The sequence below is a fragment of the Pristiophorus japonicus genome, chromosome 6 (genome assembly GCF_044704955.1).
Source record: "Pristiophorus japonicus isolate sPriJap1 chromosome 6, sPriJap1.hap1, whole genome shotgun sequence".
Taxonomy (NCBI): Eukaryota; Metazoa; Chordata; class Chondrichthyes; family Pristiophoridae; genus Pristiophorus; species Pristiophorus japonicus.
The window spans coordinates 225,167,849-225,183,965 of record NC_091982.1 but is presented as its reverse complement, the minus strand read 5'-3'; the positions used below and the strand labels follow the sequence as shown (position 1 = coordinate 225,183,965).

General features: G+C 42.2%; 1 protein-coding gene across 5 annotated transcripts in view; it reads left to right on the top strand.

The window, feature by feature from the left end:
* xrn1 (5'-3' exoribonuclease 1) overlaps positions 1 to 16,117 on the top strand; it is a 130,481-nt gene that overhangs the window by 47,285 nt on the left and 67,079 nt on the right. For all 5 annotated transcript variants that reach the window (XM_070883655.1, XM_070883649.1, XM_070883654.1 and 2 more), the window contains exons 12-19: positions 4,879 to 4,993; positions 5,727 to 5,816; positions 7,191 to 7,347; positions 8,450 to 8,569; positions 10,026 to 10,195; positions 10,284 to 10,404; positions 12,439 to 12,534; positions 12,990 to 13,093. In XM_070883655.1, the coding sequence (XP_070739756.1) occupies positions 4,879 to 4,993; positions 5,727 to 5,816; positions 7,191 to 7,347; positions 8,450 to 8,569; positions 10,026 to 10,195; positions 10,284 to 10,404; positions 12,439 to 12,534; positions 12,990 to 13,093 (973 nt within the window). The remainder of the gene's footprint in view (positions 1 to 4,878; positions 4,994 to 5,726; positions 5,817 to 7,190; positions 7,348 to 8,449; positions 8,570 to 10,025; positions 10,196 to 10,283; positions 10,405 to 12,438; positions 12,535 to 12,989; positions 13,094 to 16,117) is intronic.

Below are 16,117 nucleotides of genomic sequence, written 5' to 3'. Positions count from 1 at the left end.
CCACAGGGAAAGGGTCCACAGCCAGATAGGGAATGGAAGACCAACAGGAAGAGCAGTGCAAGGAAGGTAGTGCAGGAGTCCCCTGTGGTCATCCCCCTGCAAAACAGATACACTGCTTTGGGTAGTGTTGAGGGGGATGACTCATCAGGGGAGGGCAGCAGCAGCCAAGTTCATGGCACCGTGGCTGGCTATGCTGCACAGGAGGGCAGGAAAAAGAGTGGGAGAGCAATAGTGATTGGGGATTCAATGGTGAGGGGAATAGATAGGCGTTTCTGCGGCCGCAACCGAGACTCCAGGATGGTATGTTGCCTCCCTGGTGCAAGGGTCAAGGATGTCTCGGAGCGGGTGCAGGACATTCTAAAAAGGGAGGGAGAACAGCCAGTTGTCGTGGTGCACATTGGTACCAACGACATAGGTAAAAAGAGGGATGAGGTCCTACGAAACGAATTTAAGGAGCTAGGAGCTAAATTTAAAAAGTAGGACCTCAAAAGTAGTAATCTCGGGATTGCTACCAGTGCCACGTGATAATCAGAGTAGGAATCGCAGGATAGCGCAGATGAATACGTGGCTTGAGCAGTGGTGCAACAGGGAGGGATTCAAATTCCTGGGGCATTGGAACCGGTTCTGGGGGAGGTGGGACCAGTACAAACCGGACGGTCTGCACCTGGGCAGGACCGGAACCAATGTCCTAGGGGGAGTGTTTGCTAGTGCTGTTGGGGAGGATTTAAACTGATATGGCAGGGGGATGGGAACCAATGCAGGGAGACAGAGGGAAACAAAAAGGAGGCACAAGCAAAAGACAGAAAGGAGATGAGGAAAAGTGGAGGGCAGAGAAACCCAAGGCAAAGAACAAAAAGGGCCACTGTACAGCAAAATTCTAAAAGGACAAAGGGTGTTAAAAGAACAAGCCTGAAGGCTTTGTGTCTTAATGCAAGGAGTATCCGCAATAAAGTGGATGAATTAACTGTGCAAATAGATGTTAACAAATATGATGTGATTGGGATTACGGAGACGTGGCTCCAGGATGATCAGGGCTGGGAACTCAACATCCAGGGGTATTCAACATTCAGGAAAGATAGAATAAAAGGAAAAGGAGGTGGGGTAGCATTGCTGGTTAAGGAGCAAATTAAGGCAATAGTTCGGAAGGACATTAGCTTGGATGATGTGGAATCTATATGGGTAGAGCTGCAGAATACCAAAGGACAAAAAACGTTAGTGGGAGTTGTGTACAGACCTCCAAACAGTAGTAGTGATGTTGGGGAGGGCATCAAACATGAAATTAGGGGTGTGTGCAATAAAGGTGCAGCAGTTATAATGGGTGACTTTAATATGCACATAGATTGGGTTAACCAAACTGGAAGCAATACGGTAGAGGAGGATTTCCTGGAGTGCATAAGGGATGGTTTTTTAGACCAATATGTCGAGGAACCAACTAGGGGGGAGGCCATCTTAGACTGGGTGTTGTGTAATGAGAGAGGATTAATTAGCAATCTCGTTGTGCGAGGCCCCTTGGGGAAGAGTGACCATAATATGGTGGAATTCTGCATTAGGATGGAGAATGAAACAGTTAATTCAGAGACCATGGTCCAGAACTTAAAGAAGGGTAACTTTGAAGGTATGAGGCGTGAATTGGCTAGGATAGATTGGCGAATGATACTGAAGGGGTTGACTGTGGATGGGCAATGGCAGACATTTAGAGACCGCATGGATGAACTACAACAATTGTACATTCCTGTCTGTCGTAAAACTAAAAAAGGGAAGGTGGCTCAACGGTGGCTATCAAGGGAAATCAGGGATAGCATTAAAGCCAAGGAAGTGGCATACAAATTGGCCAGAAATAGCAGAGAACCCGGGGACTGGGAGAAATTTAGAACTCAGCAGAGGAGGACAAAAGGTTTGATTAGGGCAGGGAAAATGGAGTACGAGAAGAAGCTTGCAGGGAACATTAAGACGGATTGCAAAAGTTTCTATAGATATGTAAAGAGAAAAAGGTTAGTAAAGACAAACGTAGGTCCCCTGCAGTCAGAATCAGGGGAAGTCATAACGGGGAACAAAGAAATGGCGGACCAATTGAACAAGTACTTTGGTTCGGTATTCACTGAGGAGGACACAAACAACCTTCCGGATATAAAAGGGGTCGGAGGGTCTAGTAAGGAGGAGGAACTGAGGGAAATCCTTATTAGTCGGGAAATTGTGTTGGGGAAATTGATGGGATTGAAGGCCGATAAATCCCCAGGGCCTGATGGACTGCATCCCAGAGTACTTAAGGAGGTGGCCTTGGAAATAGTGGATGCATTGACAGTCATTTTCCAACATTCCATTGACTCTGGATCAGTTCCTATGGAGTGGAGGGTAGCCAATGTAACCCCACTTTTTAAAAAAGGAGGGAGAGAGAAAACAGGGAATTACAGACCGGTCAGCCTGACATCGGTAGTGGGTAAAATGATGGAATCAATTATTAAGGATGTCATCGCAGTGCATTTGGAAAGAGGTAATATGATAGGTCCAAGTCAGCATGGATTTGTGAAAGGGAAATCATGCTTGACAAATCTTCTGGAATTTTTTGAGGATGTTTCCAGTAGAGTGGACAAGGGAGAACCAGTCGATGTGGTATATTTGGACTTTCAGAAGGCTTTCGACAAGGTCCCACACAAGAGATTAATGTGCAAAGTTAAAGCACATGGGATTGGGGGTAGTGTGCTGACATGGATTGAGAACTGGTTGTCAGACAGGAAGCAAAGAGTAGGAGTAAATGGGGACTTTTCAGAATGGCAGGCAGTGACTAGTGGGGTACCGCAAGGTTTTGTGCTGGGGCCCCAGCTGTTTACACTGTACATTAATGATTTAGACGAGGGGATTAAATGTAGTATCTCCAAATTTGCGGATGACACTAAGTTGGGTGGCAGTCTGAGCTGCAAGGAGGATTCTATGAGGCTGCAGAGCGACTTGGATAGGTTAGGTGAGTGGGCAAATGCATGGCAGATGAAGTATAATGTGGATAAATGTGAGGTTATCCACTTTGGTGGTAAAAACAGAGAGACAGACTATTATCTGAATGGTGACAGATTAGGAAAAGGAGAGGTGCAACGAGACCTGGGTGTCATGGTACATCAGTCATTGAAGGTTGGCATGCAGGTACAGCAGGCGGTTAAGAAAGCAAATGGCATGTTGGCCTTCATAGCGAGGGGATTTGAGTACAAGGGCAGGGAGGTGTTGCTACAATTGTACAGGGCCTTGGTGAGGCCACACCTGGAGTATTGTGTACAGTTTTGGTCTCCTAACCTGAGGAAGGACATTCTTGCTATTGAGGGAGTGCAGCGAAGGTTCACCAGACTGATTCCCGGGATGGCGGGACTGACCTATCAAGAAAGACTGGATCAACTGGGCTTGTATTCACTGGAGTTCAGAAGAATGAGAGGGGACCTCATAGAAACGTTTAAAATTCTGACTGGGTTAGACAGGTTAGATGCAGGAAGAATGTTCCCAATGTTGGGGAAGTCCAGAACCAGGGGACACAGTCTAAGGATAAGGGGGAAGCCATTTAGGACTGAGATGAGGAGGAATTTCTTCACCCAGAGAGTGGTGAACCTGTGGAATTCTCTACCACAGAAAGTTGTTGAGGCCAATTCACTAAATATATTCAAAAAGGAGTTAGATGAAGTCCTTACTACTAGGGGAATCAAGGGGTATGGTGAGAAAGCAGGAATGGGGTACTGAAGTTGCATGTTCAGCCATGAACTCATTGAATGGCGGTGCAGGCTAGAAGGGCCGAATGGCCTACTCCTGCACCTATTTTCTATGTTTATATGTTTCTATGTTTCTAAAAGCCTCCAGAGACAATAGCAGGAGTGGTGTGTCTGTCAGACAGGTTCCCACAGAGTTCATGTTGTTTAGAAGCGCCAGCAGCCATAGTGAATCGCTTAGCAGAGTGTGCACAGTTGCATACATGAGGTGACTTAAGTTTTATTTTTTTATTATTTTTTATTGATGGTTTTTATGCTTCTTTAATGTTGTTGTGAAGGTGTTTAGTGCTTTGCAAGATCCTCTGTGCTTCCCTTTCCCCCCCACTATCTCTGGCTACCTGCGCTGATTTCTTAACTCTCCAAGGGCTTTCTGTGCGGCCACCGTTGGCCACATACGCTGCCCTAAGTTAGTTAGGAGCAGCTATTAGCTGTCCAAACTGGCTTAAATGGCCAAAACAGGCATAGGTGGCTGGTAACGTCCCCTTTTGGGGAAAAAAAACGAAATAAAAAAAATCCTAACTAACTCACTTACGCTGGCGCAAATTAAATGTGCAGAATGGGGATTTTTAAGGTACTCAAGAAAAATCAAGTTGCTCCAAAAAAAAACTGAGCAACTCCTGGGGAAATTTGGGCCCAATGGGTGGTATTTTTGCAGGTGGTAAACATGGTGGTATTGATGAATTTACTTCTGGTGGTAATTTTCGGTGGTATTTTGGTGTTCGAGCCTTGGCCGCAGGTAAAAGAAGTGCAGGGTGGGGGCTGATGTTTTATTGCTGTTTTTGTTCTTGTGTTATGTTGTTGCAAAAAAATTTCAATTGTTGGAAGTTAAAAAATTATTTATTGACATACATTTTCAAATTTTACAACATTTTATAAAATTTTGTTAAACCTAACCATTCTTGTACTGTGTCTAACTTTTTGAAAATGAAGGGTAAAACGATTGAGTGGGAGGTAAATGTGAAACGTAACTCTCACTGTTCAAGCAAAGCGTTGATTTATGAGCTGCTGATGTCCTCTAAATATCCTCTAATTTTCTTAAATATTTTAACCATGACAACTCTTGTCACATGACCACATTTCACTGCATTTCTGCACTTTTATCAGTAACAAACATAATATATTTCAACTATTTCAGATCTGTGGGATGATGACGATGACAATGAGGACGAGGATGATTTGTTTGAGACAGAATTCAGGCAATACAAGAGGGTCTATTACATGACTAAAATGGGCGTAGAAGTTGTCTCTGAGTAAGTACATTTTGTTTTCTACTCTTAAATTGAACTAGCGATTAATCATGTGCTTATATTCTATTAAGAATGAAAATGGTTTCCCAAATAGATGATGCAGGTTTTAAATTGAAAGGCAGACCATTTGTTGGAGCACTGAGTTGACTTGCGATAGCAGGAGCTTTCCACTTGGGAGGCAATAGAGTTTTGGAAACGAGTACATGGGATTATTGACTCTGCCAAGGAGTGGATTTAAGTGTTATTGGAGAAGATGAAGGGCCGACAGCTGACCCTTACCCCCAGAATTCTAGGAGAAACTTGATTCGAAATATTTGAATTTAGCTTTGAGGGACAAGCCCCGAAATTACGAGACACTGCTCTCTGCATTGTGCCTTGCTCTGGCTACAGAAATGCAATACGGAGAATCAGGCACACTGATCTCTGACTCAGTTGTCCACACTGGAAGCAGAATTTCACAATTTCAAAGCTAGGCCTGGGCTGGACTTTCATCATTTAGCCCCACCACTGGTTTATTGGTGGTATTTCAGTGCTATTTAAAAATTGCGTTTTTTTTTACCACCGAAATACCACTTTCACTCAAAGCCGCTATTTTCATCAAATATGAAAAATCTGATTCTGAATATGGAGAAATGAGTGTAACCCCCCATTCTTAATAGGTTGGATAGTAGCAGTTAGAAGTTTTTAATGTTTCTTTTGTTCGGCAAAATTTAATTTTTTTTTCTTCTTCCAATAGTGAATTTCTTGTTCAACAGGCAGAATGTTATGTTCAAGCAATACAATGGATTTTGCACTATTATTATCACGGTGTACAGTCCTGGAGCTGGTAGGTTTCTGCATGGAGACATTTGAATACAAGTTTTGCGACTGGCACCATTGCGGCATCTCTTTCCTGCCTGTTTTTATTTAAACATGGTTATGTAATTTCTGTTAAATATTTTATAGACTGTAGAGATTTGGTCTTGGATATGGGATAAACCGCTTACTGTGCTGTCTATTTGTACCCAAATATTAAATGAAGACTAGATGTTTGGAAGAGAAACCTTCGAGATTGCAAAGAGTAGAGTTTCCAATGAATGTAATGAACTGAAATTTGCTTTACCGATCTTTTCATCTGAACTCTTAATGAAAATTTGCTCACTACCTTATAATTGCTCCCAAGTGTGATGCAGCTTGGAATGAGAAAAGGTCATTTGGCACATTTAAGCTCACTGCTTTCACAGTTCATGATTAACCACCTCAATTATGGATTCCATATCCTCATCGCCCCAAGATCTCTTTATTCTCTTATCCCTTTGTGAAATAAATAGGTCTGTTGCAACTGATTTGTCATAAAAGTCAGTAGTGAGGCTTGAATTCTCAACCTTCTGACTTAGATACGAGAATGCTACCAACTGCGATAAATTGCCATTTGTTCAATTGGGTAAATTGGAATGTGTAAATCAGTTTTAGGCTCCAGCTCCAAAGCACACAGTATTTTAATGTTATATTAAAGTGTGATAACTGCATGCTCTGATAAAAAAATATTTTAAGCAATACCGGATGACATGGATGTATTTCAGTTTAATTTTGGTTTTACCTGATCGTCGTGAGGTGCTCTGTCTGTTTTCGGGCACTTCACTGTAAATGAGAGATACAAATTCTTTATGCATCACATAACATGCTAATCTTTTAAATAAATAATACACACCATATTTAGATTACATAATAGCCTTTTAGATTTTTTCCAAACCTCTCCATGATGTTGCATGATGTGAAATCTTCTTTTCATTTGTACGGTTAGATATTGAACTGGGATGTTCGTGGCCTTGCTTCTGCTCCCAGCTTGGTGGGCAGCAGGGTTCTTTTGTGTAGCTGGTGCCAGATTGTGAATTGTTGTTATGTTTCACCACCTAACTCTGCAAGTGCAGAGAAAATGGCTGTTGGGACTAACCATTCCATGTGACTTTAAAAAGAATGCATGGGTGTCATTTTCACACCACTTTTCATTTAAAGTCATTGGACAGCTTTATTTGAAATAATTTGTTCCAATGTAGAAGTGTACCTTTTCAAATGTACCAACTTATTTTGAGTCGCCCTTTAAATGATGAATTAAAATATAATTTCAAGTGAAACCATAAAGATAATGGGTTTGTGAGTTTATTTACAAAAAAGTTCAAAGTGCAATATACCTAACCTAATGTTCTGTTTCACTGTTTAGGTACTATCCTTTTCATTATGCACCTTATCTATCAGACATTCGTAATATCAGTAAGTTGAAGATAACATTGGATATGGGAAGACCATTCAAGCCATTCGAGCAGCTTCTGGCTGTTCTGCCAGCAGCTAGCAAAGAGCTTCTGCCCAACTGCTACCAGGTAAGTTGAGTATACTCTTAGGCCGGAATTTTCTGAGGTAAGAGCGGATGGGTTGGCGGCGTGGGGGGCAAGTGAAAGTTGGAAAAAAATGTGAACCCCGACTCCAGCTTGCCCACTTTCACCGTTTAACTCGGGCGAGGGTAGTGAGGGGGCAGCTGCGGGCTGCCAATCTGCTACCAAGAGGCAGGTTGTCAATTTAAATATAATGAGACCTGCTTTGCAGGTTTTACTGCAGGCAAGCAGCCAGGGATCGGGATTCCCGGCAGCTGCAACAAGGTGGCTTCAGCCTCGGGGAACAATGGTTGTGAGCAGGGAGGAGCAGGAATGCTTCCTCCCGGCCTCCTAAGCTTCTCCATTATCCCGCGGGATCGCAACTCTTTTCCCCGCCCCAGGGACAAGGATCGGACCCACCTGGCGTGCCCCCCCCCCCCCCCCACACAACCATCCAGGGCCCACCATTGCCTGTTGCTGCTTCTCCGAGTTCCCGGCACGAATGGAAGCCAGCTTGTCAATCAGGCTGTCTTCCAGGCAGGAAACCCTCCCCAGATGTTGCATGCGCCCAGTGGAGTTAAAACTCTGCAGCATGCCAGGAAACCCGATCTTCCGGATTTCCTGCCATCTCCCGTTTCACCCGCACTGGGATCAAGGAAAAAACAGCCCTCTGGAAGAATAAGGTTGAAGATTTGCATTTTGATTACAACTACCTTTTAATATTTTGCATCATATGCCATTGAATGCTGGCAGAGCTCAGACATTTTATTCATCACTTAGTTCCTTGATCTTACTGTGTGCATGTCTCCATCTCTTTCTCCCTTTTCTCTCCTTCTCTCTCTGTTCTTCTTTTTCTTTCTCTCTCTCTCTCTCTCTCTCTCTCTCTCTCTCTCTCTCTCTCTCTCTCTCTCTCCCCTCTTGCGCTCATGTATGACTTCTAGCCGTTACATAGTCACAGATCTGTGAAAAGCTAGCCTGCCTGGCTTGCCAGGGATTGCAGTAAAAGAATACTGATATAAGGAAAAATTAATATATAATGGTAGAAACCAAATCTTTCATTAAGTTTGAGATGTATGAAATAGCTACTTGATGTTTATTTTTACATTCTCAGTTTTTAATGACTGATGAAGAATCTCCAATCATTGAGTACTATCCTCCAGATTTCAAAACTGACCTTAATGGCAAGCAGCAGGAGTGGGAAGCTGTTGTTCTGATTCCATTTATCGATGAGGTGAGTACTTTTCAGTGTTACCACTGTGTTATTTAAGTGTTTTGTAACGTGTTTGTATTTGTAAAAGAGAATCAATTATAACTTGATTTAATCCCTAAATATGTCATCAGCATAAATCTGGAAGTTTACCATATGCCTCTGGATGATGTAATTGAGTAGCAACATGTAGATTTGTAGATGTGTAGAAGAATGGGACCAAGGATCGATCCTTATGAAACTTTGGAGGTGACTCAGTTGAAGTGAGAAGCTGTTGGTGGAGATGCATTGGTTGTGTTCCGACAGGTAGGAGTAAACCCCATCAATGGAAGAGAGGTGACGGAGGAGAATGGTATTGTTGGCCAGATGCTGCGTGGATGCCTTGTTAATGTCTTTCGGAGTGGTGGTTATGTTGAGTAGTGGAAGTGGTTTGAATGGGAGAATTTATGTGAAGTGAGATTATGGGAGGCTAGAAGGACAGAGGAGAGGGAGCTAGAGGAATTTAAGAGTTGGCTGAAACTTCTGAAAATGCAGAGTTGCCAAAGAAGGAGACTTTGGTTAGAATGTCAGTGTGGGGTTTGGGAAGACTACTTTAATTGAGAGGTGGGAGGAGTTGAAGATGATGAGGTGCTTGAAGGAGAAGCAAAGGGAGAGGCCAAGGTGGCCCTTGGAGATGATAAGGGAAGCAGTGAAATGTGCAGCCAGGTTTCTGTCTGCACAAGGATATTGATAGATTAATTAAAGGTTTCATAGTGATGCAACAGTAGCAGTACATCTCCTGAGTCCAATCAATGATTGGATCTAGAATACATTTAAGTAGGAGATACCAGATCAGAGGCTGCTTACAACTCTGGCTCTTTGGAGGTCACTTGCATGGAGGGATGTCTGTTGAACGATGCCAGGATTACGAGAAGCACCACCCAGCAAGGTACATTGGATGTTTCCCCTCACGTCAAATGTAAACACACAATCCAGGGAGAAGAACTGGCTTCAAAATCTCAAAAAAACAAAATCAAGGCAGGCGTCTTGTTGCATACTCAAAAGAAGATCTTCCATCACAATATGCAGTATAACTGCTCCCATGAATGTCCAAGCATAGTGAATATAGAATAAGTAAGTGTATTTAACATAAGAACATAAGAATTAGGAACAGGAGTAGGCCATCTAGCCCCTCGAGCCTGCTCCGCCATTCAACAAGATCATGGCTGATCTGGCCGTGGACTCAGCTCCACTTACCCGCCCGCTCCCCGTAACCCTTAATACCCTTAATTCCCTTATTTAGAAACCGTTTTGAAGCTGAATCACAAGAGTGTTTAAGGAGGCCGCTCACGTGCTATTAAGAGCATGTGTGGGAAATCACCCCCTCCCTTCAAGGTTTATAATGGACATCTCTGTGTAATATCATCATTTTACCACTTCCTATAGTACTTTATCCATTTGTGAATATGTAACGAAACTAAATATTTTCCAACCTTTTCAGAAACTGTTACTGGCAGCTATGGAACCATGTAATAGGTGTCTCACAGAAGAGGAGAGAAAGCGCAATAGGCATAGTGGATGTGGCATGTTTTGGTGTGATAAAGAAATTGAATTTAAATATCCATCACCGTGGCCAGAAAAATTGCCAGATTTGGAGCAATGTCATGCAAGGTAATGAGACTGCACAATACCAAGTTTTAAATTGTTCTATTAAACTAATATTACATTTTAATTTACTACTTTTGGTATTTTCTTTCAGGCATGAAGAGATTCCCATGGAGGCATGGAGAGTAGATCTCAGTTACACAGTAAGGCCTGTCGTTGATAAAGGTTCTCTGTACTTCTGTGGGTTTCCAACTCTGAAGCATATTAAGCATAAGGTAAGTTTCCCCTGTGATGAATTTCTGTTAATTGCACAACTTGCTTGCTGCAAATGTATTTGTGAATCAGGAGCAGTAATTGATGCATCAGCATTGTTGTATGCATGAAACAGCTTGTTGGCATGGAGACATTGCAACAGAAATTCATAATTTAAAGCCAAGTTATTGGATCACCATCCTGTGGATGATTGTAGATTTGCTCCCCTGCACCCTATCCACTTCATCGAATCATAACCACTATGCTTTGAGACTGAGTGGGCTCTTGGGCTTTTTGCTACGGGGGCAGATGGTCAAAGGGAAAGACATGACCTTTTCTCCTAAACAGTTCTGTGGGTCTTGTTTCCATGGCTGTTTGCTGCAATTGATAGCTGTGATAAGAATATTGTTTACTCACTAGATCTTGCAAGAGTAAGAATTAAGGGTGCATAGCTGTTACACTTGTTGTTAATACTCTCATTGACTCTTTCCAGATCTTGGTTGTGCCATTTGCAAGACCTAAGAAAAATCTTGGTCCTAGACAGAAAATTGGTAGAGCAGTCATCTTGGTTTTGTGCAGCAACTGGCAAGTGTAGCCAAGGAGGAAGTTACTACCTGTTCTTTCTGTTAGGAACTGAGAATTGCATTGGAAGAACCTGAAAGAAGGGCAGACAAATAATTTTTTAAAACACTTAATTACTCTCCTGATGGCTTAGCTAGTTTATCTAGTCAGTAACAGCCGTACAGACCAGGCCGATTCTAGGTTTGATGTCTGGTCTGTGCTGAGATAGCTGCACTTAGCCAGAGTGGCTGTAAAGGTGCTGCAGTTTGTCTCTTATGTCCCTGGGTAGCAAGAGAAATTTGGCCACAAATCCCTGCTTCTGATCAGTATCCAGTCAGCACTGATGAATAATCTCTGCAGTCAAATGGTCTGCTGACACCCGCTGTCGAGGATTACACATGAACAATGGCCATTTGGATGAGGTACTAGAGGTCACCCATGGAATCTTACCACAGCAAAATTCTTTTTAACATGAAAAATTCTTGTATTAATTCAAAGACAGTTTCTGATTTATGTAATGTCAATCAATCACACTGGCCTGATCTGGACTGCAGTGAAGTTAGAGTGCATTACTGATATTAATGAGATGGCCAGATGTTTTGTTGGGGGTGGGGGAGTGAACTTGATGACTGACATTGATGGAAACCCAACATTACGGTTTATAGTCTTCAGACCAAAAGAAATCAACCCCGGTAGATTTTTTGTTTGCCTGATATGGGGTGTATCTCACTCCACTCACCCAAGTCCAGTGAGCATAGATGCAGGACAAGTGTGTACAAGGGTACTAATGAAGTTTAACTAGCTAAAACTGCACCACCTACTAGCACTGCTTTCTTGCTGCTTGTCAAGCCAGGCCCATCGTGTTCATTATTCATTGACTTTAGAGGGTTATATGGAGCTGAATGAAAATCCTACTTCGTGATAGGTGTACTCTTGGTTCCATTGGTGAAACAGGGTAGCAAGGCACTCCAACAATAACCTGGAGTATTGTGGATCTGCTTGTCTTGGATATCTGATTGTAAAGTCTACCACAGAGGATTAGAATCATGGAATGTTGCTGCACAGAAACCGGCCATTTGGAACATCAAGTCTGTGTTCATGTTTTGCTCAACATGAGCCAGCTAGTTTATCTCCTGATTGTTCCCCATACCTTTTAATATTTCTCTTAGCTGACCTTTCTGAATCTTCCTCTTGGAGCCACTTCAATCCCGCTTACCTCTCAACAGGATAGTCACTAGTTACTTAATGGTTTATTGTTACAGTACATAGATGTATAGGAGAATGGGTGATGGGATTGGGGCCATTCGAGAGTGTAGTTATGGACATGGACAAGGCTATAGTTACCTGATTGCAAGAAGCTGTGTGCTACCAAGTGGTACTGATATGAAGAAAAAGCTGGAGTAAATGGAAGTGAGCTTTTCTTTTACACCTTTATATTTCCTTTAACAGAAACCTGTACAAATGAAAGATGCATTTTTTTATTTTTGTTCTTGCAGTTCTACTTAAGGAAGAGTGGGGTTCAAGTCTTTCAACAGCCAAGCCGTGGAGAGAATATGCTTTTGGAACTATTGTCCAAAGAAGAGGAGGAGGAAGTATGTACTGGGTCATATGGAGTGTAGCAAAACTGGAATATAATTTGTACAGTATATGGTTTATTTTTCCTTTTTAAAATCAGATCCAAAGAAACATTAAAACTCAAATGTCCTTTTTGAAAACATTTTGTTTGACTTGCAAAATGTTTGAAACAGATAATTTTCACAGATAACTTAAACGATATTGGTCATGATTAAAAATTAAATGCCAATTCATTCATCTGCTTTACTCCAAAGTTAACTTTTGCAACATTAGATATCAAATGTGTGTACATTTTTTAATGTTTTTAGTGTCAAATTTCAGTAAAATCTTTTTGAATTATTGCATCATGCTAGGAATAAGATTTCCTCTTCCTATCATTGCTGAAATGTTGCATTTGTGAAGTAATTGAAAGGAGGTAATCAAACAGACATGTATTTAAGACTAATTTATAAATGATCTGTTTCCCTTTCAGAATGTGGATGATGTTGCTAATCAGGTGCTGGGAAGGCCTATATTTTTGAATTGGCCTCATCTTGAGGAAGCTCGCGTTGTTGCAGTGTCAGATCGAGAAACAAAGTAAGTGCTGAATAAAATAATTTGAGCTGCAGTTTGCACAATAGCACAGGGGAGTGCATTTAATATTGTGGGTTGGTTTCTGTTTGTGTTTGCACTTTGAATCTTGCACCATAAAGTCCCCCAATATGTGTTCTTTTCCTTTCCCCCCCACTCCCTAAAGTCTTTCAGTTGCTGAGTGAATTGGTTGTGTTTTGTTAGTATGATAGGCAAGTTCTTGGTCACGATTCTCTCTACGGTTTCTTAGTCATGTCATTTGGTACCAAAGTCAAGCTGAATGTAGTTTTCAAAGTAAAGTCAGTCATTGATCATAGTCTTGTGCATCTGCTTGATACTAATATCACTGCCTTGAGTGACACTGACTGTTGCTTGTGAGTAGAACATTTGCCCATTCTGTAACCAGGCAGTGGGAGAGGAAGCAAACCATTTCCTAGTTTGGTCCTATTCTCTAAACTTTCAAAGGTGCTTTATTGGAGAGCTGGATATGCTGGCTTCCCAATTGTACTTTGTTAAAACCAACTTCCTTATCTTGACTAAAGAATGGTAGATCTCCCTTTTTTTGTAAATTTATGCCACCAGGATAAGGGAGCCAGTTCTCTTTCCACAGCTGCCAACAGCACTTCCAATATGCCACCCATTGGGCTGTGTGGCATTTCAAACTGAATAGGATCTCCATTTTGTAGTTTATTGATGAGAGCAAAGTTGGTTTGTGATTGAAATTCTCTGGCAGATTTGCTTCCCTCGTGCTGTGGTTCATTTATTTATCCTTTCCGCCTTCGAATATTGACCGAATGAAACTGACCTGCATATACAGCAGGCCCACTTCTGAGCATTCACCACGCTTCCAAGCTTCTTAGATCATGGCTCTAGTGCATGATACCCTGCAATGAGTTTCCCTGCAAACATTTCTTTGGCTCAGCGCTCGATGATTGGGGCAATCATAGAATCAGAAATTTACAGCATTTCGGCCCATGGTCCGCACCAACCAACCTAGTGCTATCCTGCTTAATCCCACTTTCCAGCTCTTGGTCTGTAGCCCTGTAGGTTACAGCACTTTAAGTGCACATCCAAGTATCTTTTAAATGTGGTGAAGGTTTCTGCCTCTATCAGGCAGACAGTTCCAGACTCCCTCATAATTTTATACACCTCAATCAGGTCTCTCCTTGGCCTTCTCTGTTCCAAAGAAAACAGACCCAGCATCTCCAATCTTTCCTCATAGCCACAATTCTCCAGTCCAGGCAACATTCTTGTAAATCTCCTCTGTACCCTTTCCAGTGCAATCATATCTTCCCTGTAATGTGGTGACCAGAACTGCACACAGTACTCCAGCTGCAGCCTAACCAGTGTTTTATGCAGTTCAAGCTCCTTGCTCTTGCATTCCATGCCTCGACTAATAAAGGCAAGTATTCCGTATTCTTTCTTGACCACCTTATCTACCTGGCCTGCTACCTTCAGGGATCTGTGGACCTGCACTCCAAGGTCCCTTTGTTCCTCTATACTTTTCAGTACCATTTAATGTGTATTCCCTTGCCTTGTTAGACCTCCCAAAATGCATTACATCACTTATCCTGATTGAATTCCATTTGCTACTGTTCTGCCCACCTGACCAGTACATTGATATCTTCCTGCAGTCCGCAGCTATCTTCTTCATTATCAACCACACAGTCTATTTTAGTGTCATCTACAAACTTCTTAATCATACCCCAACATTTAAGTCCAAGTCATTGATATATACCACAAAAAAGCAAGGGACCTAGCACTGAGCCCTGCGGAACCCCACTGGATACAGCCTTCCAGTCACAAAAACACTCATAAACTATTATCCTTTGCTTCCTGCCTCCAAGCCTATTTTGGATCCAACTTGCCACTTTGCCCTGAATCCCATGGGCTATGATCGGTCTGCCATGTGGGACCTTATCAAAAGCTTTGCTAAAATCCATATACACTATATCATACGCACTGCTCTCATTGACCCTCCTGGTTACCTCCTCGCAAAATTCAATCAAGTTAGTCGGACATGATCTTCCCTTGACAAATCCATACTGACTGTCCTGAGATTAATTGATGTCTTTCCAAATGAAGATTTATCCTGTCTCTCAGGATTTTTTCCAATAGTTTTCCCACCACTGAGGTTAGGCTGACTGACCTGTAATTACTCGGTCTATCCCTTTCTCCCTTTTTAAACAAAGGTACAACGTTATCAGTCCTCCAGTTCTCTGACACCGCACCTGTAGCCAGAGAGGATTGGAAAATGATGGTCAGAGCCGCTGCTATTTCCTCTTTTAATTCTCAACAGTCTGCGATACATTTAATCCGGGCCTGGGGATTTATCCACTTTCAAAGATGCTAAGCCGCTTAATACATCCTCTCTCTCTATGTTTATCTCGTCTAATATTTCACACTCCTCTTCCCTCTTTGCAAAGTCTGCATCGCCCCACTCTTGTGAAAACGGATGCAAAGTATTCACTAAGAATCCTACCCATGTCTTCCGTCTCCACACACAAATTTCCTTTATGGTCTCTAATAGGCCCCACTCTTTCTCTAGTTATCCTCTTGCTCTTAATGTATTTATAAAACATCTTTGGGTTTTCCCTGATTTTACTTGCCAACATTCTTTCATGCTTTCTCTTTGCTTTCCTAATATTTTTAATTGCACCCCTGCACTTCTTATACTCCTCTAGAGTTTCTGCAGTGTTGAGTTCATGGTATCGGTCATGAGCTTCCCTTTTTTTCTTTTATATTACCCTATATGTCCCTTGATATTCAGGGGGCTCTAGGTTTGTGAGCCCCACTTTTTTTTAAACATAACATAAGAAATAGGAGCAGGAGTAGGCCATTTGGCCCCTCGAGCTTGCTCCGCCATTCAATAAAGAGCATGGCTGATCTGATCATGGACTCACCTCCACTTCCCTGCCTGCTCCTCATAACTCCTTACTCCCTTATCGCTCAAAAATCTGTCTATCTCCACCTTTAAATATATTCAATGACCCAGCCTCCACAGCTCTCTGGGGCAGAGAATTCCATAGA